Source organism: Ahaetulla prasina, chromosome 1 (genome assembly GCF_028640845.1).
Source record: "Ahaetulla prasina isolate Xishuangbanna chromosome 1, ASM2864084v1, whole genome shotgun sequence".
Lineage (NCBI taxonomy): Eukaryota > Metazoa > Chordata > Lepidosauria > Squamata > Colubridae > Ahaetulla > Ahaetulla prasina.
Genome location: NC_080539.1, coordinates 347384397 through 347407593, shown reverse-complemented (window position 1 = coordinate 347407593; position 23197 = coordinate 347384397). Strand labels below are relative to the sequence as shown.

At 40.9% G+C, this 23197-nt stretch overlaps 1 protein-coding gene across 1 annotated transcript in view; it reads right to left on the bottom strand.

Moving 5' to 3' along the window:
- Positions 1–23197, bottom strand: part of LOC131188031 (potassium channel subfamily K member 16-like) — a 71297-nt gene that overhangs the window by 2183 nt on the left and 45917 nt on the right. The window contains exons 8-11 of the mRNA XM_058162957.1: positions 6113–6313; positions 5673–5793; positions 3282–3448; positions 459–627 (exon numbers count right to left, since the gene is read on the bottom strand). Coding sequence (XP_058018940.1) covers positions 459–627; positions 3282–3448; positions 5673–5793; positions 6113–6313 — 658 coding nt within the window. The remainder of the gene's footprint in view (positions 1–458; positions 628–3281; positions 3449–5672; positions 5794–6112; positions 6314–23197) is intronic.

Here is a 23197-nt window from a genome sequence, read left to right as displayed (position 1 = left end):
ATACCTTGAATGTACAAAATAGGTTCTCTTCACCCCTATAGCCATTCTAAAAGTCAAGTCTCCATTTAGTCTCTTAACTGCATCAGAACACACTGTACTGTAGGAGCCGTCCTGAGCCAAATAGGAAGTATTGGGGTTTTTTCTATCCTTTGTATCTGATCAAATTTATTTATTTTGTTTTGTCAAGCACATATTAGATAACAAATATAGCTATAAACATGGTTATTAATGGTTATTGGTTATTGATTATGGTTATGGTTATTAATACATGAAATGGTTACGAATAAAAGCGGGACATTAGGACCGGGATGGTAGGCACGTTGGTGCGCTTATGCAGACCTCTTAGGAATGGAGTGAGGTCAACAGTAGTTAGTCTAAGGTTAAAGTTTTGGGGGTTTGGGGAAGAAACCACAGGGTCAGGTAGTGTATTGTTTTGAAAATGTTACAGGAAAACTTACCTATCATATAATCGCCAAATCCAATGGTGCTAAGAGTAATAAATGTAAAATAAATGGCTTCACTATAGGACCAGCCCTCTATTTTTCGAATGATAACTGATGGCACACAAAGAAATACTAGTATTCCCATAACTAGGAAGAACAGAAGCGTCAAGCCCCTGGTTGTTTTCTGAAAAACAAAGAAAAAGCTGATTTGATACAAGAAAATTGCCCTTGGTATAGACAGCTGCCTCTGCCTGCCTGCCTGCCTGCCTGCCTGCCTGTGTATTTCCAGGACTTCTACGGTCTCATACTGACTCCTTTTTTTCTAACCTAGGCTTCGCCTAACCACGAAGCAGACTCCTCACCCTGATAAAACCTCTTTTATTTAGGTTAAAGGGAATTCCTCTCCAGCAAAATCCCAGCAAACAGTCTTTCATGAGATTTCACAACTACAGACTTTTATCAGGCTTAGAGAGTTGCCAGGCTGATATCTTTCAAACGCCAGGCTGAGCAGCAATTACTTGGCAAGAAGTCAGGAACAGATCTTTACCCTCATGAATTGAACTAATTGTCTCCTGTAAACTCCCCTCCCCTTTCGCTCCTCTTTATTCCCTATGGGAGGGGCCATTCACTGACCACCTGTGCCTTTACTCCTGAGTCAGCCCTTGTTCCTTAGCTGTTCCCTTCTCCTGGCAGCTCTGCGCATGCACACGTTGGGAACAGGCTCCAGCTATTCTTCTGCACCACTGATATCCGACTCCAAAGGCAGCTGATAACTGTCAGAGGTCCCTGGCCCCATCTCTGTCTCTGACACAGAGCACTCATCAGAGCCTTCCCCAGACTCCAGGACTGGCCCATGTTCCTCCCCAACCTCCTCACTGTCTGAGTCTGCCACCAGCTCTGCTGGCTGCTGGCGGGCCACAACACCTATTTCATACAGGTAGTCTTCAAATTACAACCACAATCAGGACCAGACTTTCTGTTGCTAAGCAAGGCAGCTGTTAAGTGAGCCATTCCTGATTTTATGACTTTTTTTGCCACAGTTGCTAAGTGAATCAATGCAGTTGTTAAGTGAATCAAGCAATTAAGTGAATTCAGCTTCGTCTCATTTTCATTGCTTGTCGGAAGCTGACTGGGAAGGTTTCAAATGGAGAGCATACATTCCTGGAATGCCACAACTGTCAGAAATATGTCCATTGCCACACACCCAAATTCTGATCCTGTTGCAAGAGTTGTTAGTGTGAGGACCAGTCATATACCAGTTTTTCCGGTACCATTGTAACTTTGAATGGCCACTAAATGAATGATTGAGGACTAGTTGAGGATTCATGGGCTGCATTGTTACGTGTTATGTTTCCATAGTGTTACAATGCATTTAGCGTACTGATCTTTTAAGCCTTCTTTAAGGATGTAGAGAAATTGGACCCCCTCAAGCCTGGTGTTGAGTCATTGGGAGGGTTGAGCAAGGAACACTGGGAAAGCCTCTGCTACCACTGGGATCATCTACTGTAAGCTAGGAGTGAAGGTCATCCCAACTCCAAAACTAACTTAAGCATTCAAGCAGCAGCAGCAGTGGTGAAATTCAATTTTTTTTACTACCGGTTCTGTGGACGTGGCTTGATGGGTGTGGCTTGGTGGGTGTGGCAGGTGAAGGATACTGCAAAATTTCCATTCCCTCCCCACTCTGGGGCCAGCCAGAGGTGGTATTTGCCGGTTCTCCGAACTACTCAAAATTTCCAGTACCAATTCTCCAGAACCTGTCAGAACCTGCTGAATTTCATCCCTGAGCAGCAGCAATATAGAAAGCCTGGCAACTACAAAGGCATCCTTTCAAACTGTGTCAGTGATAAACCACTCCTGAACTTCTACTAGTAAACTATGTGGATAGATAATATAAACGGGTTGATGGTGATTAAGATATATCTGTTGAACCACTAAGAATTAACACTGTCTTGATGACACATACCAGATGAGAAAAATTGGGATAGCTTTAGAGAGGACAACAAAGATAGTCCTAAAAGAAAAGGGTAAGATATTGTTAAGAAATTGTTAGGTTATAAGAATTGGATTGTGTTCTTTGATTATATAAGTGGCAAGTTTAAATGTCAAAGTTTAAGAGAAATGTTTTAAGATTGGGGTGTGCAACCTTGGCAATTTTAACATTTGAGGACGTCGACTCCCAGAATTCCCTAGAATTCTACATGAATGCTGGCTGGGGAATTCTGAGAGTTGAGGTCAACAAGTCTTAAAGTTGACAAGGTTGGATACTCCAGTTTTAGGGGGAGTTTGAATCAGTTAGGGTATTCTGCATATTGGAGAGCTTCAGGTTGAGAGGGGAGACATTTCTGCCTGATAATTTGCTTTGAATGTATCATATTAAAACAGAAGTTGGACTTAAACCTCTCTAATGGTACAATCATTTGGTGCAGTTTGGAATTACTTCAGTACAGGAAAACAGGGGCAGATTTCTTTTAAAATCTGAAATATTGTGCCCTGGTTTGGCCTGGATTAAATGAACCATTTGCAGTTTTGGGGCTGCTGGTTGTGTACATTAACTGACACATAAATCAGATTAATGCACTAGAAATATTTTGTTTCCAGAAATGGATTTAATGAAACAGCACAGCTATTCAATATATCCTGATTGCTACATCGCTGTAACTTTAGTACGGATGTGTTTTCGTGGATAATGTGCAGCTGCAAAACAGCTTTAAATGATGGTTATTTCTGCTTGACTGATGCATGAATCAGACTGTTCTTCAATTAAATTATCATCTTAAACTCTTTGGCTTATTTTCATAAATAATCGTGGAATAAAGGCGGTTTTTTTTTTAATTTTACCTTTTTTACACCTTTCCTATACAACCATTTAGCTAGCCGTTCGCAGACCATAGAGAGCATCTTGCCAATATGCTGCAAGAAGACAATATTCAGAGGAATTCCAAAGAGAGCAAAAAAGACACAGAAAAGCTGACCACCAGCCGTTTTGGGAGAGAGGTTTCCGTAGCCTGTGAAAACATGAAATTTACAGAGAATATACTGGTGAGCATTATGTTATGTTGCAGCAAAAAGTTTGCCCTTTACCCTGAGAAAATGATAGGATAGAACCCCAATAAAAGATGTATATTATTTATTACTATTGGTACTTCCTTCCTGCCTTTACAAGCAAGGTACAATCTGAAAAGTAATTCTTTTTCCTTCGGGATGTCATTAATTTGGAGTTTCCAAATTCCACTTTCCTTGAGTTCTCTAAGGCTTTCATTTTCTTGAAATGATTATCAGCATAACTGGATTTCTTTATTAGACAAGTGTAACTTTTTTTAGGACCAAGATAAAAAAGTGACTGAGGCGAGGACAAAACCTAGATTTTAAATGTAATTCTGCAGTTTCTCTGCACATTTTTTATCATGTCCTTGGTACAAAAAAAAAGAAAAAAGAAAAAAAAAAGACCATTCCATGGCAACTTGTAGGGGTAGGGTGCAGTTGAGGAACAGTGACCAATGGCAAAGTAGTTTGGGGTCTTAAATCATTCACACACATTTTTATAAGAATACTTCTATTATCAGAATATTCTCGTATTACAATACTACTTCAGTTGCATTGACTCACATTTATTTCCACTCTAAGCATGCAATTGAAATAAGCAACATGTTCTAAATGGTTTAAAGAACAGACAATGTTGTTTTAGGCTGAAATCCCAAGAAGATTTAGCCAAGCAACCCAAAATAATCAGAAAACCTATTTATCTGTTCTTCTAAATGAGTTAGCCAAAAGTTAAAATAGCCTGGGATACATCAAATCCGAAGGCTGAGCCTTCCCAGGAGACCCAGACAAGCCCTATTTCTTGTTCACCACAGTTTTGAACAAATACTAATGATATTCTTTCTTCCCTATCAGTCGCCCTTGTATTTGTCATGCATTTAGAAAGTCGGAGAAAATCGTTATTTATGTCTTCCATGTGGAAAATACAAAATAATGATATTATTTTGTATATTATTATTACAGACATGATAATGCATAAAGAAGAAGTGCATCTGCAGAAAAGTGTTTGTGGTTTTAATATAGTCCATTTAGAACAGCGGCCCCCAACTTTTGGGGCACCAGGGACCGGGTTCCATGGAGAGAGGTTTTCCCGCGGAGTGAAAGGGGCATGGCTTCGCATGCTGCCTGAATCCCACGAATGAGGCTTCACTTGTTTGTGCAGCTTGGTTTCTGACTTGCTGCGGACCAGTGCCAGTCCACGGACCGGTGTTGGGGACCCCTGATTTAGAAGAATCGGTATGCTGAATAAAAGCTGTGATTCTGCACAAATTTTCTTGAATTGCAGAAAATGTGTTTCTTATTTATTAGATTTTTATTCTGCCTTTGTTATTTTATAAGTAATTCAAGGTAGCAAACAGGCCTAATTCTCTTCCTCTTCCTATTTTTCCTACAACAACAACCCTGTGAGGTCGGTTGAGCTGAGACAGAATGACTGGCCCAAAGTCATCCAGCCAGCTTTCAGGTCTAAAGCAGGACTAGCACTCACAGTCATCTGGTTTCTAGGCCAGCACCTTAACCACTACACTAAAATGGCTCTATAAAAAGTTTAAAAAATATTTTTTTAAAAAATCTAAATGTCTGTAAACAATTTAAAATGTTGGATTGCTAATAGTTTATTACAGGCATTTGTAGTGACCTTTCGCATTGGACAGAAGATTTTCCCACAGCAGTCTGTTTCACAACATTGCTGTATCATAACATGAGAAAACTTCATATATGGGCCTGTGAAATTTTTGGTGAATGGAATGGGGTTAAATGAGTTTTTTAAAAGTTATTTCTATTTATGAACAGAGACTCCACAGCTTTGTATTTTATCTTCTTAACTGTTTCCCTTTTGATAAAATCACAGCCTCTTTCTACAGGTGAATTAAAACAAGTGTATTTGAAATTTTAAGCTCAGGATTTTGTATCACTTTGTTGCTTATACATATATATGGTGCCCTTTTTCGTATTAACAATTGTCACAAAAATGAATTATATTTTGTTTGATTTTATAATAAAGAGGAAGATAAGATCTAGTAGTCTAGTGCATAAAAATGACTCTTGAAACAAACTGCAATAAATGTTTCTGACTTCAATATAATCAATATTCAACTGGACCACTCCGAGTTGCTTTCGGTGAGATGGTCAGCTATACAAATGGGATTAATAAACAAACAAACATTTAAAGGAGAAGCATAAGTAGTTTACCTATTGTGGATAACATAGAACCCACAAAGAAGAAAGAATTACTGAAATCCCAATTGTTGTGTTCATCAGAGAATTCATTTTCTGCTGGATATATGCCCCTCCTAACGGCTTCCATCAGATTCTGTAATTAAGGTAACATTTGACATTTCAATAACCATAACTGATTATCAAATAACATTTATTTATATGTTTTTGCTACCAAGCTGCATCTTCTGATTCTAGGAACTTCTGCCAAATAAAATTGAACTGAAAGGCTAAAACCTTTTCAAAATACCATAACCTTTTCTTCAAAACTTCTAATTAATACATACAGATTAATGCATCAATTTCATAATTAAAAAGGGGATGGGATGGAAAGGAAAGGAAAGGAAAGGAAAGGAACTTTTGATCTCCACTTGGATTCATTATTTTCTGGATTCAGTTCAGAAAAAATGCCCTACCTCCACAAAGATGTTCACCTCCGCTGCACTGAGGGAAGTGAAGTTCTTCAGAAAATCCTCCTTCATTCTAAAGGTGATGCCTTGTTGTAGTCTCTCAGCATCTTTTTCCAGAACCTGGAAGATGAAAGCGCCCACCAGTAGATAAGCAAGGTAGCCAGCTGCTAACATACAGCTCTGTACTCTGCTGTAGAACATGGCGGCCTGTGGGAGAAAGTAAGTAAAGAACACAGAGATGTAAACATGGCCTTATTTGTAATTTTTCCAACCCTGATTGAATGAAATCCCAGCTGGGCAGTTCTCATTTCAGCTTGGAATTTGAACAGATACTGTCAATGATGTCTCTCCCTCCCCTGCCCCCCCCTCCCAATAGTCTCAGGGTTAAGAGCAGCTTGGTAAAGCAAAGCTTCCTAAGTAAAGCAAAATATTGTTTCACAAACTTCCCAGGAGAATGTTGTAATTGCTCTGGCCTCACTCCCATAATTTTTCCAGTTGTTTTTTCTTCTCATGATAAACCCATTAAGTGGAACCGGATTCACAATATTTTTTGATAGCACTAAAAACTGCCTGGAAGCATCCTCAGTAACAAATGTTCCAGGCAACCAGTCATTCTGTCTCCTCACTTTTCTGATTCCATTTTAAAATGTAGCCGGGACTATTAAAGCTATTTTCATTATTTGCCAGGATCAAGATTCTATGAATGTTTGCAGGTTTAAACAGCTCATATAAAATTGACAGCCAATCAACACTTGCTCTTCCTGGCAAATAACTGAACACAGAGAACCAGAAGCCAAATAGTGCTCATCTATTTCACAGTTAAACACATTATTATTCAGCCAGATGTTCAGAGAGAGTTTTATCCATCTATAGCAGGGGTGTCAAACTCGATTTCATTGAGGGCCGCATCAGGATTGTGTTTGACCTCAGGGGCCAGGGTGGGCGTGGCCAGGGTGGGTGTGGCCAACTTGACATCACTCGTGTCTAGGGCGTCTGTGGTGGCCTGAGTGCTCTGAAAACGGACTTCCAAGCTCTGTTTTCTTCCGCAACAGTCTCTTACAATCCTCTGCCAGTGAAAACGGAGCTTGGGAGGGTGCTCACACAGCCTCCCAAGCTCCATTTTCACTAGCAGAGGCACCGTGGGCCGATCCTTCATTGTTCCCAGGCGGCCCCATGGGCCAGATATAAGCACCCCATGGGCCTTGAGTTTGACACCCCTCATCTATAGCATCCTTTTCAAGGAGAAATGAGCTAGTAATAGTAATGTATTATTAAAATATTAACATTAAAATAAATTATTATTATTATTATTATTATTATTATTATTATTATTATTATTATTATTATTATTATTATATAAATTAAATTATATAAATTTAAATAATAAATAATAAATATACACAATAATGAGAAATCACAATTTTCAGCTGGCATTATTATATAAAAATTGCAAACAGAAATAATATATAAATGTGAATTATAAGTAATATAATAAATACTATTATTACTATTCTGCCAATTCCCATTGACTCTGGACAATTATAAATTGTTAAAAATATTTTAAAACAAGTATCAATGCAAGAAACACAAAACAGAACAGATCTATTCCTGATTGAAAAGGAAATGAAATTGCTGGATCCCCTGTAGAGCCTTAACCCCCACCCCTACCCCCATTGCCTTCTCTGATAGGCATTTTGTGTTAAGACTTTTTGTGCAGTTACCATGCTGAAAGATTAGAAACTGGGCATTTGAGCCACCTGCCCCTTTCAGCGAGAAACTACACTGCCCTTTGAAATGTTTCTTCTATGATAGTTGTAGCTCCTGCTTCTGCAATGAGAACTGTAGCTAGAGATATCATTGCTTTTTCAGTTAATAGAGATCTTCTGACACAAGGATAATTTGAGCCATATTAACAGATGATGCTGTTAATATGGCTCTGCACTACATCCTACAGCATCTTGAGTCTCCAAAGACCTATGCAAGAGTCCTTTTTGTAGACTTTAGTTCAGCATTCAATACCATCATTCCAGACATTCTTCTAACTAAGCTAAACCAGCTACAGGTACCGGAACAGACTTGTCAGTGGATCACAAGCTTCCTAACAAACAGGAAGCAGCAGGTGAAGCTAAGCAAGATCACATCAAATACCTGTACAATTAGCACAGGGGCCCCCAAGGCTGTGTGCTCTCCCCACTTCTCTTCTCTCTGTATACCAATGACTGCATCTCCAATAATCCATCTGTTAAGCTACTGAAGTTCGCAGATGACACAACAGTGATTGGTCTCATTCGAGACAATGACGAATCCGCATATAGACGAGAGGTTGAACAACTAGCCTTGTGGTGCAACCAAAACAATCTGGAACTGAACACACTCAAAACTGTAGAAATGGTGGTAGACTTTAGGAGAAACCCTTCCATACTTCCACCTCTCACAATACTAGACAACACAGTATCAACAGTAGAAACCTTCAAATTTCTGGGTTCTATCATATCGCAAGATCTAAAATGGACAGCTAACCTCAACAACATCATTCAAACAGGACAACAAAGAATGTCCTTTCTGTGCCAACTCAGTAAGCTCAAACTGCCCAAGGAGCTGCTGATCCAATTCTACAGAGGAATTATTGAGTCTGTCATTTGCACCTCTATAACTGTCTGGTTCGGTTCTGCAACCCAACAAGAAAAACACAGACTTCAGAGGATAATTAGAACTGCAGAAAAAATAATTGCTACCAACCTGCCTTCCATTGAGGACCTGTATACTGCACGAATCAAGAAGAGGGCCGTGAAAATATTTACAGACCCCTCGCATCCTGGACATAAACTGTTTCAACTCCTACCCTCAAAACGACGCTATAGAGCACTGCACACCAGAACAACTAGACACAAGAACAGTTTTTTCCCGAAGGCCATCACTCTGCTAAACAAATAATTTCATCAACACTGTCAAACTATTTACTGAATCTGCACTACTATTAATCTTCTCATAGTTCCCATCACCAATCTCGTTCCATTTATGACTGTATGACTATAACTTGTTGCTGGCAATCCTTATGATTTATATTGATATATTGACCATCAATTGTGTTGTAAATGTTGTATCTTGATGAACGTATCTTTTCTTTTATGTACACTGGGAGCATATGCACCAAGACAAATTCTTTGTGTGTCCAATCACACTTGGCCAATAAAAAAAAAAATTCTATTTAGGAATTATTATAATAGGAAGCATTTGGTTGCAATGCCATGTGAACAACACAGGGTTCTTCTCACATTTATGACAGTAAAAATAAGAAATTAACTGCAGCTTTTCCGACTAACACATTTTATTAAAAGCCATAGGCTTTCATAAACTGCAGTTCATGCCATCAGTTTTATTGAGTGGCTTGACTAATGTACGATTTAAATTGGGATAGGTGAAAGGAAGGGAGAGGAAGATAAGTTGGTTATGCAGAGATAAGTTATATGGAGGCATATTATAAGTACCATGACAATTAACAATTAAAAACCCGTTGTGATTGTTAAAACCTTCTGAAATTGCCTAATAACTTTTTTTGCGTATGTTCAATTTTTCACTTGATATTGCTGTTAATGTCCTGCTTTTCTAAAAGAGTGAGTGTGAGGTCTGCAATGGAAAGCTGAAATGTTTTATTTTTTTTAATAAATTGTTTTTATTCAATGTTTACATCTTTAAATCTTAATTACACTTTTACAGCTTTCCAATACTGGCATTTAAAATATTTAAGGAGAGATGGAAAAGAGTATTAAAATATTCTGAAGATTACTATCTAATTCTTTAACTCCATTAAAGAGTTAAATAAAAAAAAAACCATACACACTACCAATGCCAATTAACACAATTTTAGAGCATTTCCTTGAAGAGGGAGAGAAAAGAAGCAATCATAGAAATTTTCAACCTATTTTGCTCCAAAAGAACAACCAAAAGATCACTCGAAGCCCCTCTCACTACTGCCTGAATAAATAGACCCCAGCAATCATAAACTAGAATTCAAAGGGGGGGAAAAGACTTTCTGGAGCAGATTAATTTAAGGCTCTGGCTGATCCATTCCAAGCAATCTACACACCTACCAATTGACACTGAATTGTCAATTATAACGTAAATATTGACAGACCTTGAACAAATGGCAGATAAATTCAGAAGGCCATTTGATTCCATAATTAAAAATCTCAACATATTGAAAATAATCTTACAAGTAAAGGTGGAATACTTTGAAAACCAAAATCACTATCCAAATATGTGCCGCTGGAAAAGGTCCCAAAACAGGGAAAAAAGAGGTCTGTATTATTTCCTCTATCAACCCAAGAACACTGGAAGTTTTTAAGAAGATGTTGATAACCATTTCTCTGAAGTGGTGTAGGGTTTCCTGTCTAAGCAGGGGGTTGGACTAGAAGACCTCCAAGGTCTCTTCCAACTCTGTTACTCATTCTATTCTATTCTATTCTATTCTATTCTATTCTATTCTATTCTATTCTATTCTATTCTATTCTATTCTATTCTATTCTATTCTATTAACATACTGCCTCTCTCTCTACATTTCACAACAGTCCTACATAAAATGCACATGCGTGGCACTGAGACAATGTTTCTTCACTACCCAATCCTCCAGGGACATTATAATTACAGTAAATGAGCATCCTATTCACACATGCACACACCAAATGATGTGAGCCAAACTGCTCTCCAGCTGCAGAATATGAAGGATTCAAGATACAAATCTTTGGGGATTTATGAGCTGAAATTCTGAGAAAATATAAACAAGCTAATTAAAGTTAGGCGAAGCTATCACTGGGGGCTCCCTGCAAACTCATAAAAACCAAATTGTGTCAGTATTCGACATCCAATAAGCAATTGAAATTTGTGCTGTGTATTTCATATCAGAAAGTTCAGATCCCAATAGCTTCAAAAGCAAAAGAAATTAATTCTAATTTAATTTCACCTGAATTTTACTCTGTCTCAAATCAGAAATGGGTGAAAGAATGTGTGCCCTCTTCATTTCTTGCTCTATCTTTATAAGATTCTTTATATGAATGCTAATCTGAGGACACCTCATTTTGTCTTTCTTCCCAGACACAAATGCATAGAATGCCTAATTTTTGATTCTCCTCCTGATAGGAAATTTTCTAGTTTTTGCGTATCCTTATGTACTACTGTAGAGGGATGCGGTGGCTCAGTGGCTAAGATGCTGAGCTTGTTGATCGAAAGGTTGGCAGTTCAGCAGTTCAAATCCCTAGTGCCATGTAACGGAGTAAGCTCCCGTTACTTGTCCCAGCTTCTGCCAACCTAGCAATTTCAAAAGCACGTAAAAATGCACGTAGAAAAATAGGGACCACCTTTGGTGGGAAGGTAACAGCGTTCTGCGCGCCTTTGGTGTTTAGTCATGTCGGCCACATGACCACAGAGACATCTTTGGACAGCACTGGCTCTTCAGCTTTGAAATGGAGATGAGCAACGCCCCCTAGAGTTGGGAATGACTAGCACATATGTGCAGGGGAACCTTTACCTTTTATGTACTACTGTATATATTGCCTATAAATAAATCTCCTTTCTCTTAAACCTCTAAAATTTGCTTCATTCACGCTCAGATCTGATTCCTTTTCTTAAGAACATTCACATATGCAGCTGATTCTCGACTTACAGTTCATTTAGTGACCATTTGAAGTTACAACAGCACTGAAAAAAGTGACTTTTTTATTATTTATTTTATTTTTATAAATTTTTAACGTTACAAACAAAAAAAGAAAATACAAGAAAAAAGAAAAGAAAAAAGAAAAGTGACTTTTCACATTTACAGTACAACCATTGCAGCATCCTTAGGGTCACATGATCCAAATTCAGACACTGGGCAATTGATTCATATTTATGATGGTGGCAATGTCCTGGGGTCATGAGACTGCCTTTTGCAATCTTCTGACAAGCAAAGTCAACAGGGAAGCCAAATATTAACAACTGCAGTGATTCACTTAATGCAACAAAAGAAGTCTTAAAATGGGACAACATTCACTTAAGAACGGTCTCGCTTAGCAACAGAAATTTTGGGTTCAATTGTGGTCATAAGCCGAGAATATCCAGAACATTTCAACCTTAAATAATAATAATTTCTATATTGTTTTGCATACAAAAGTAGGTATTAGATCTAATATTGCAATATAAAACTTTAATCCTAACAACTGCATTAAACATAACTCCTGGCAAATTGAGCATGATTAGATACTGTTACTTTATTTCTCTGATATGAAGAATCTTTTTTAGGATCATCTCTGTGTTATTAAATTAATTGGATTATTGGTCTTTAGAGTCGTATTCTAAAAGTTTTGTTACAGGTGGTTTTTTTCTTAAATCTTCCATTATCTGAAATTCTTAGCTGATATCGGATACCAAATTTATATCCATAAATGTAAATAATTCTATTTTTATGTATTTGTTTACCAAATTTAGAAACTGTTCTTGTCCCTCAAAGAGATACTCCTGCTTGAACTTCAGAGTTAGGCATGTTTTTAATTTAATTTCTACAAAATGTTAAAGATGTGCTCGATTGTCATTTAAAGAGTCAACTCACAAAGCATCCCTGGCCTGCTCTCGAGTTACCATAGGCAAGGGGGATGGGAAAATGAACTTTGCAGTTGCAGTAAGGGAGCACTTCAGTCAAAACAAAAGCATATTCCAGCCATATCTCTGTCAAGGCCATCTCTGTGGTTACCCACAGTGGCCGGAGGGGGAGTGATCTCTACAACTCACGAAATTGCTTCGTTGGAGAATGTGACTGATGAAACACCTTGGGGGGAGGGGGGAAACAGGGTCAGAGCTGGAACGTAAATTAGTGGGCTCAGAGTTGGCTTCACTTGGAACTTGCCGACATGAAGCTCCTAATAAATAACTGGATTTCTTTTGAAGCTTGGCTCGAGGCTCATGATTTAATTAGGGCATCAGTTGGAACCCCAACATATAGACTGTTAATTTGTATTGACAAATACTGTATAACTTTATTTTATACAGGTATATTATATTATTACTTATTCTAAAAGTAAACATCATACTGGAAAGTTGTAAAAAATGACCATACTGATGTGCTACCTCAACAGTAGAAGCAGGTTGGTTCATATTACCCAATTACACTTTTAAATTAAGATGGGGAAAAAAAGCAGCTGCAATTTTAACCAAAAGGATCAACAACATTATTACCTCATTTATGCTTGTACACAACCTGATTGATTCTCTTCACAGGATATAGAATCTGATTCATCATAGTCATTAATTCTACACCTAAAGCTTTAATTTTTTCATCTTAGATACACTCAAGGTGTTTGAAGATTAACCTGGCTTCAGAATTAGAATTTGGGAATAGTTTTATAAGTTAGAAGGATGTATGCCAGTTCAAGAGCCATTCTTAGCTCTAAGGGGCATTATTTTAGACCAATTAAATTAAGCAGAGAGATAAGGAGGCTCCTGTCCTCCTATTGTTTGCAATTGAAATAAAGCCATAGTCTACATTTTACAACCTAGGAGTCTGATGGAAGCCATGATGATATAACATCATCATCATCATCATCATCATCATCATCATCATTATTATTATTATTATTATTATTATTATTATTATTATTATTATTATTTTATTTATTATTATTATTTATTGAATTTCTAGACCGCCCTTCTCCCGAAGGACTCAGGGCGGTGTACACCCAGGCTAAAAACATACACAATATACAATATTAAAAACTAAATTAAGACACTTATTACACAATTGGCTGAAAAATTAAAATAATTAAAATCTAAAAAACCCCAATTTAAAATATAAATAGAATTTAAAATTTAAAAACTAAACAGTTTAAAAAAAGTTTAAGCTAGCCCCGCGCGAATAAACAAATATGTTTTCAATTCACGGCGAAAGGTCCGAAGGTCAGGTATTTGGCATAATCCAGGGGGAAGTTCATTCCAAAGAGTAGGGGCCCCCACAGAGAAGGATCTTCCCCTGGGGGCCGCCAGCCGACATTGTTTGGCGGACAGCACCCTGAGAAGTCCCTCTCTGTGAGAGCGTACGGGACGGTGGGAGGCATGAAGTAACAGCAGGCGGTCCCGTGCATTATAACATGCATTATAACTTCATCCAATATGAATAAAATACATCAACAGTACATCATTATGATTTGCATCATTTGAAAATGTCAGCCTTCTCTGGTAAACCAAAGACGAAGCACAACAAGATTAACTAATTATATTTTTTCATAAATATACATTAACAGAATCTTGAAAGTCTGAATGCACAAACTTCCCACCGCCATTCTTAACTGCTTGATCCATTAGAGCAGGTCCTTCCTAAGTTTCTTTCCCTGATCATTAAGATGCTGGCCTCCAGCCTCTTTTATCTGTTTCCTAGGCAGCATCTCCCCCTCTCTTTCCCCAAGGCCTTTCATACAAGTCATCCATTACACCAGTTCACATACCTGCATAAATATATTTGCCCCTCTACATTTGCCCCCCCCATACATTTTCCTCTCCTTGTTAGACACCCAGTCTGTTATGAATTTCTTCACAAGTTACAGTAATACTAAAAATAAATCCCATTAACTTAACATTTGTGGTATTGGCATACTGTATATATTTTTAGTTCCAATCCATAATCAGTAGTCCTCTGTATACATTCCGTATAATCTTGATTTTCAAAATTAACATAGGAAAAGAAATGAAACATAGAAACTAAAAAAAAAACACAGAAGATATAGCTGATTTAAAACTCATCTATTGCTGAATCAAATCTCAAAGAATTATTTTCCTTAAAAGATATAAAACAAGTTTAAATTGAAATTCTATCTTCTCGTGCTGATTAAAAGGGAAAATGATCAAAATGAAGGGGGGGTGACCTTCTCAGGTTTTAGGAAGATCCATGATAATTAAAATGATGATACTTCCCAAATTATTATTTTTCAATACCAAATTATTTACTTCTATCTAAGAAGAAGCTTTCTGAATGGAAACGTGTAAGAAATCGCATTAGATTTGCCGGTTCTTTTTTAAACAGATTGAGGTGTCAATGAAGCTTTGCTATACCTAATCTGAAGTTTGATTTTGATACATTTCAACTAAATCAATTAATGTATCTGCATCACCATTATCCGCATGATAATGGAACTATCTCCTGGGTCATAACTGAGACAGTAAATGAAATATGTGCTCTTCCCTTTTACAGTGGTAAATTGCTTTTCAATAAAACGCATTACGAAGTGGTTTAATGGCCAAGCAACTGCAGATGAAATATTTATTTCCTTTTTTCCCTCCTTTGATTTTTTTTAGATCATCCCTACTACCTTGATAAAGATAACTGTTTACTACATAAAGATTGGATGCCTACAAAAGCCTTTAAGTTAAAAGATTGTTTCCAAAGTGAAAATGCTTTTACCGAGATAAGCAAGATGAACTGCATGCAGTATGGATACAATATCAAATTATAGCCATTGCTTCTATTTTAATTAAACAATAGGGAATTCCAAATGAGTACCCATTTTTTAGAAGTTATGCCTACCTACAATTAATCAATTTAGCTTCATCCCTTTATAGAAGTTTAACAGATATTATAAATACATCTCTTTCAAAGATAAAACTGACTTATGAAACTTATAAAACTCACCTATGAGCAATGGCCATAGAATATCTTTTTTGTAAAACTACATCTGCTCAAATTAGAGAAGCAACTATAAAATGACATCACCAGCAGCACTGAACATGAAATTTATTAGAGTCATTGACCAGCATGCAGGTCAGGAAATTCTGGGAGTTGAAGTCCACACATCTTAAAGTTGTTGAACTTGAGAAACACTGGTTTAGAGAAATATGGAGACTCAATGAGTCTGTGGCTTGAAATGTAATTTTTGCGAGTACATGGATGACAAGATAGCCAATGTTTTTATGCTCTTTAAAGACATCTTCAAGTACTTATAGAACAAAATTATTTTCTATTTCTTGGTTGGCTTGCTTAGCTATTATTATGCTACCTCATCATCAACGTTGACTATTTACATAAAAATTTGAAAACTACAACAATACAATAACATAGCAAGATAAAAAGAACAGAACTAAATTGATAAGATGAAAAGCCATCCAAACTAAAGATATTCAGAAAGGTCAATGGAGGGAAACTAACCGTAGCTACAGAATATGGCAATATTGTATGGATCAGGAATGTCTTCTTGATATGTTAGATGTCTATCAGAAGTTTGAAAAAGACAATAGAGGAGTTATTGGTAAGGTCTAGGACAGGGGTCTCCAACCTTGGCAACTTTAAGCCTGGAGGACTTCAACTTTCAGCTTTGCTGGCTGGGGAATTCTGGCAGTTGAAGTTCTCCAGGCTTAAAGTTGCAAAGGTTGGAGACCCCTGGTCTAGGAGAAGGGCCTTCTCCGCCATTGCTCCTGCCCTCTGGAACATCTTGCCCCCAGGAGGGAAGTCCGCTCCAAACCTCCTGACCTGCCACAAGAGCCTAAAGATCAGTCTCTGCCAGTTGGTTTGGGGCTCCAAAGAAGGGGTTTCATGTTGGAAGTGGTTGATAGATTAATATCAGATCCCACCTGCCCCCCCCCCCCGCCCCGCTCAAACTACAGCTGCCCTCCCCATCTTTTAGCTATTATATTTTGTATTTTTGTAGTATTTTATTTAGATAGTTTTATCTTTTAATAAAGATAAAGCTGCACAGTTACCCTGGGGTAAGATGGGCGGTCGATAAATTTAATAAATAATATTTATTAAGTATTTAATAAATAAATAAAAGTTTATGTATCTGTTGATTTGGCCTATTGTTTAACTAATTTCCTTTATTCCTGTTATTACCAGGACAGGTTTATTTTCTCTGTAAATGTGGGAAATAATGGAAGCACTTCTTAACCAATCCACTCACTTTCATACATCCATTGCTACTTGAGTCCTCTTGAACTCCCAACTTCAGTTTTCAGTGTCTGCTGAGAAACTTGGCATCACCCTTTAACTGTATAACTATTTGGTAGGGGCAGCATATCTGTGAGGTCATGGGCCTATTGCCCTTTTTTCTGGACCTGCTTACCCCTAGGCCTCTGTGAGGTCATCTTTGTATACCAGCTGGGCAGCATATTATCTCTATGTCAGAGAAATTAATACATATTTTATGGAGATGATCTTATACAGGGAAAAATTGGGAATGTTTTAGCAGGGATGAACCTTATTTTTAGAGCAACTAGTTAGTTAAAAGAACTAAAGACACGTGCTCCGGCCCCCCAGTCTTTCCCCGTTCCCCGGAAGGTCAGGATCCTCAGAGCCCGGGCCTCCAGTTGATGTTGTGTAATGCCCGGTCCGTGGTTAACAAGGCCCCCCTGATTTGTGATCTTATCCAGGGGGAGTCCACGGACTTTATGGACATTACGGAGACCTGGTTGGGCGCAGAAGGGGAGGTGCCCCTAGTTGAACTGTGCCCTCCAGGTTTCCGAGCATTCCATCAACCGAGGGCCCAGGGTAGGGGTGGAGGGGTGGCAGTTGTAATGAAAGAGGGTCTGGAGCCGAGAGAGACCACTGTCCCTCAGATAGCCGGCTGTGAATCCCTTCTTGTGAAGTGGGGCCATAAGAATCAGATGGGTCTGTTGATCGCGTACCTGGCTCCTTGCTACGTGACTACAGCCCTGCTGGAGCTGCTGGAGGTGCTTGCCGGGGTGGCTGTTGAGATCCCCAGACTTTTGGTCATGGGTGATTTCAACTTGCCATCAGCCGGCTTGTCGTCAACAGTGGTTCAGGAGTTCCAAGCTTCCATGACGGCCTTGGACCTGATTCAAGTAACGGATGGCCCTACTCACACGGGGGGATCCGCGCTGGACCTGATTTATATCTCTGGACAGTGGTTTAATGATCTGGTAGTAAGAGATTTAGTGACGATACCGGTGTCATGGTCAGATCATTTTCTCCTCCGCCTAGACTTTCAGACCGCTACTCACCACCGCAGGGAGACGGAACCAATTCGTTGGTTCCGTCCCAGGCGCCTGATGGACCCTGAGAGGTTCCAGACGGAGCTTGGGCCGTTCCCTGAGGATCTTACCCACGGCACGACCGAAGAACTAGTGGCGGCCTGGGAACAGGCCACGGCTGGGGCTTTGGACCGTGTCGTGCCTTTGCGGCCTCTGACCCGGCGCAGATCTCAATTAGCTCCTTGGTTCTCTGAGGAGCTGAGAGAGATGAAACGCCGGAGAAGACGCCTAGAGAGTGCCTGGAGGTCCAGCCGCTCCGAAGCTGATCGGACACTAGTTAGGTCTTTTTCAAAGACCTACCTAGTGGCACTGAGGGTGGCGAGGCAGATAACCGCCCGGCCGCCCTGTTTCGGGTGACCCGTTCCCTCCTTCACCAGGGGGGACGGGATGACCCCTTGCAGGGACGTGCCGAGGAGTTTAGCGGTTATCTATACGATAAAATCGCTCAGCTTCGGGATAGCTTGGACCAAGATTGCGATGATCCGGATGAGATGACTGAGGCTCGTCTTGTTGATGTTGTTTGGGATGAGTTTGATTCTGTGGCTCCCGAGGACGTGGACAGGTTGCTGGGGAGGCTGCATGCCACTACATGTTTACTGGACCCGTGCCCCTCCTGGCTGGTGCTGGCTACTCAGGATGTGACACGAGGCTGTCTCCGGGGTATTATAAATGCTTCTTTGATGGAGGGGGTCTTTCCCGCCGCCTTGAAAGAGGCGGTGGTGAGACCCCCCCTCAATAGGCCTTCCCTGGACCCAGCTATCTTGGGTAATTATCGTCCAGTCTCCAACCTTCGCTCTGTGGCGAAGGTTGTAGAGAGTGTGGTGGCACGGCAGTTTCCTCAGTACCTGGAGGAAGCTGTCTATCTAGACCCGTTCCAGTCCGGCTTCCGGCCCGGGTATAGCACGGAGACAGCTTTGGTCGTGTTGGTGGATGACCTCTGGAGGGCCAGGGATAGGGGTTGCTCCTCTGCCTTGGTCCTGTTGGATCTCTCATCGGCTTTTGAGACCATCGACCATGGTATCCTGCTGCGCCGGTTGGAGGGGTTGGGAGTGGGAGGCACCGTTTATCGGTGGTTCTCCTCCTACCTCTCCGACCAGTTGCAGACGGTGTTGACAGGGGGGCAGAGATCGGCCGCGAGGCACCTCACTTGTGGGGTGCCACAGGGGTCGATTCTCTCGCCTCTCCTGTTCAACATCTACATGAAGCCGTTGGGCAAGGTCATCAGTGGCTTTGGGGTGAGTTATCATCTGTACGCTGATGATACCCTGCTGTACTTCTCCACCCCAGGCCACCCCAGCGAAGCTGTCGAAGTGCTGTCTCGTTGTTTGGAGGCCGTACGGGTCTGGATGGGGAGAAACAGACTCAGACTCAATCCATCCAAGACGGAGTGGCTGTGGATGCCAGCATCCCGGTACAGTCAGCCGCGGTTGCAGTTGGGTTGGGGGCGAGTCACTGGCCCCAACGGAAAGGGTGCGCAACTTGGGCGTTCTCCTGGATGGACGGCTGTCGTTTGAAGATCACTTGACGGCCGTCTCCAGGAGAGCTTTTTACCAGGTTCGCCTGGTCCGCCAGTTGCGCCCCTTTCTCGACCGGGATGCCTTATGCACGGTCACTCATGCTCTCGTCACTTCTCGACTGGATTATTGCAATGCTCTCTACATGGGGCTACCCCTGAAGTGTACTCGGAGACTTCAGTTAGTCCAGAATGCAGCTGCGCGGGTGATTGAGGGAGCATCATGTTGCTCCCGGGTAACACCACTCCTGCGCGGTCTGCACTGGCTACCTGTGGTCTTCCGGGTGCGCTTCAAGGTTTTGGTTACCACCTTCAAAGCGCTCCATGGCTTAGGGCCCGGGTACTTACGGGACCGCCTGCTGTTTCCACATGCCTCCCACCGACCTGTACACTCTCACAGAGAGGGTCTTCTCAGGGTGCCGTCCGCCAAGCAGTGTCAGCTGGCGGCCCCCAGGGGAAGGTCCTTCTCTGTGGGAGCACCTACCCTCTGGAACGAACTTCCCCCCGGTTTACGCCAATTGCCTGACCTTCAGACCTTTCGCCGGGAACTGAAAACTTATTTATTTATCCAAGCGGGACTGGCCTGATTTTTAAATTCTAAATTTTAAATTTTAAATTGTAATTTTACTGGGTATTTTATATGGTCAATTGGACGGTTTTAATTTCGGCCTTTTATTGAATAAGCTTTTTAATTGTTATTTTAATATGTATATTAATTGTTTTAAATGAAGACTGTACACCGCCCTGAGTCCTTCGGGGGAAGGGCGGTATAAAAGTTTAATTAAAAAAAAAATCAATACAAGCCTTCCTTCCTTGGGTTTAGTTACACAACTGAATTTATAATATCCGAATATGTTATAAGTTATATCCATAGAATTAGTTCCTGCATTTTTTAGGCCATAATATAATAATAATAGTAATAACAACAACAACAACAACAACAAAGTTGTTCGACGAAGCGGTCAAAGTGCTGTCCCGGTGCCTGGAAGCCGTACGGGTCTGGATGGGGAGAAACAGACTCAAGCTCAATCCCTCCAAGACGGAGTGGCTGTGGATGCCGGCACCCCGGTACAGTCAGCTGCATCCGCAGCTGACTGTTGGGGGCGAGTTAGTGGCCCCAAAGGAGGTGGTTTGCAACTTGGGTGTCCTCCTGGATGGTCGGCTGTCCTTTGATGAACATCTGGCGGCCGTCACCAGGAGGGCCTTTTACCAAGTTCGCTTGGTTCGCCAGTTGCGTCCCTTCCTTGATCGGGATGCCTTATGCACAGTCACTCACGCTCTGGTTACATCTCGGCTGGATTATTGCAATGCTCTCTACATGGGGCTGCCCTTGAGGTGCACCCGGAGGCTGCAGTTAGTCCAGAATGCAGCTGCGCGAGTGGTAATGGGAGCCGCTCGTGGCTCCCACGTAACACCACTGCTCCGTAGTCTGCACTGGCTTCCTGTAGTCTTTCGGGTGCGCTTCAAGATCCTGGTTACCACCTTTAAAGCGCTCCATGGCTTAGGACCCGGGTACTTACGAGACCGCTTGCTGTTACCTTATGCCTCCCATCGACCCATATGCTCTCACAGAGAGGGCCTTCTCAGGGTGCCGTCCGCCAAACAATGTCGGCTGGCGGCCCCCAGGAGTAGGGCCTTCTCTGTGGGAGCACCAACACTCTGGAACGAACTCCCCCCTGGCTTACGTCAAGTGCCTGATCTTCGGACCTTTCGTCATGAGCTTAAAACATATTTATTCATTCAAGCAGGACTGGCATAAATAGTTGATTTTAAATTGGGGTTTTAATAATATTTTAAATTTTTAAATGTTTTAATTATCGGCTGTATAGTAATAGTTCATTTTAATTTCTTTTAATTGTATATATTCTGTGTTTTTATTCTAGCTGTACACCACCCTGAGTCCTTCGGGAGAAGGGCGGTATAGAAATTTAATAAAATAAATAAAATAAATAAATAAATAAAAGTTGGAAGGGACCTTGGAGGCCTTCTAGTCCAACCCCCTGCCCAGGCAGAAAACCCTACACCATCTCAGACAGATGGTTATCCAACATTTTCTTAAAAATTTCCAGTGTTGGAGCATTTACAACTTTGCTTTGCTTGATTTTGGTTTAGATGAAATCCCCAAGCATCATAAATCTGGTGTACTCCAGAAAATGTGGTATACTGTCAGTGTCCAAATTTGGGCCAGCAGCTTAAGCAAGAACATCATTGTGCATCAAGGGGGACAACCTAACTTCAAAAAAAAAAAGCCTCACATTCAGTTTGTCAGCTTTGGAAGCCATATTAACTCGGGAAGCTTCCAGCCTTCTTGCACTTGGGAAAATAGGAGGGGGGATTTAGTAGGGGGATTGTAGTTAGACACAATAGCATTCTTCCCTTTGGTCAAGGTCATGGTGTTCCTGCATCTGGAGGAGGAGTGGTTGCAGTGATGGCTCAATTTGGGATGGATGGTGATTGGGCCATGTGGTGGACTGATGGGTGCAGGGAGCTGGATTTGGGATTTTGATTTACTGAGGAAAAAACCGGAACTCTCAGATTCGGGTTTTCCTAGATGTGCCAGTATGCCTACTCTAATAAATGGAAACTTTGAAAAAATGCCTGTCTCGGAGTTTTTAATTGGGGTTGGGTTGTTCTGCAATGCTGACATTGGAATTGTATCTCTAGCTGCCATCAGACATCCCATATAGCAGGGGTGAAATGCTCCTGGTTCAGCCGAAACAGTAGCCGAACCAGTAGTGATGGCGGCCGGTGGTTTGGAGAACCGGTAGCGATGGCAGCACGAGGCTCCACCCACCCACCTGGTCATCATTTAACCCAGTTAAAACCAGGAAGTAACCAGTTCTTTACCCTCTGTGCATGTGCAGAAGGGTTTGCGCATGCGCAGGGGGTCCACACGCGTGGAGCGTGCAATTTCGAACTGGTTGGGAAGGTAAGTAGATTTTACCCCTGCCATATAGCAATACCCATCCCATGTCGCATACCCAAATCTCTCTTCTGATCAGAGGTAGGTTTCAGCAGGTTCTGACCAGTTCTGGCGAACCGGTTGCGGAAATTTTGAGTAGTTTGGGGAACTGATAGTAAAAATTCTGACTGGCCCCACCCCCATCTATTCTCTGCCTCCCCAGTCCCAGCTGATTGGGAGGAAATGGGGATTTTGCAGTATCCTTTTTTTAATTTTTATTTTTATTTACATTTATATCCCGCCCTTCTCCGAAGACTCAGGGCGGCTTACAGTGTATAAGGCAATAGTCTCATTCTATTTGTATATTTTACAAAGTCAACTTATTGCCCCCCCCAACAATCTGGGTCCTCATTTTACCTACCTTATAAAGCCAATTATCCTTCCCCTGCAGTGGGGAGGAAATGGAGATTTTACAGTATTCTTCCCCTGCCATGCCCACCAAGCCACGCCACACCCACCAAGCCACACCCACAGAACCGGTAGTAAAAAAATTTGAAACCCATCCCTGCCGCTGATGTCATCTCTGAAATGTAGATAGACACTTTTCACATGAACCCATGATAATTCAATCAAGGTCTGTTTTCTGTTTCACAATAAGCTTGTAAATGAGAAGAGATTT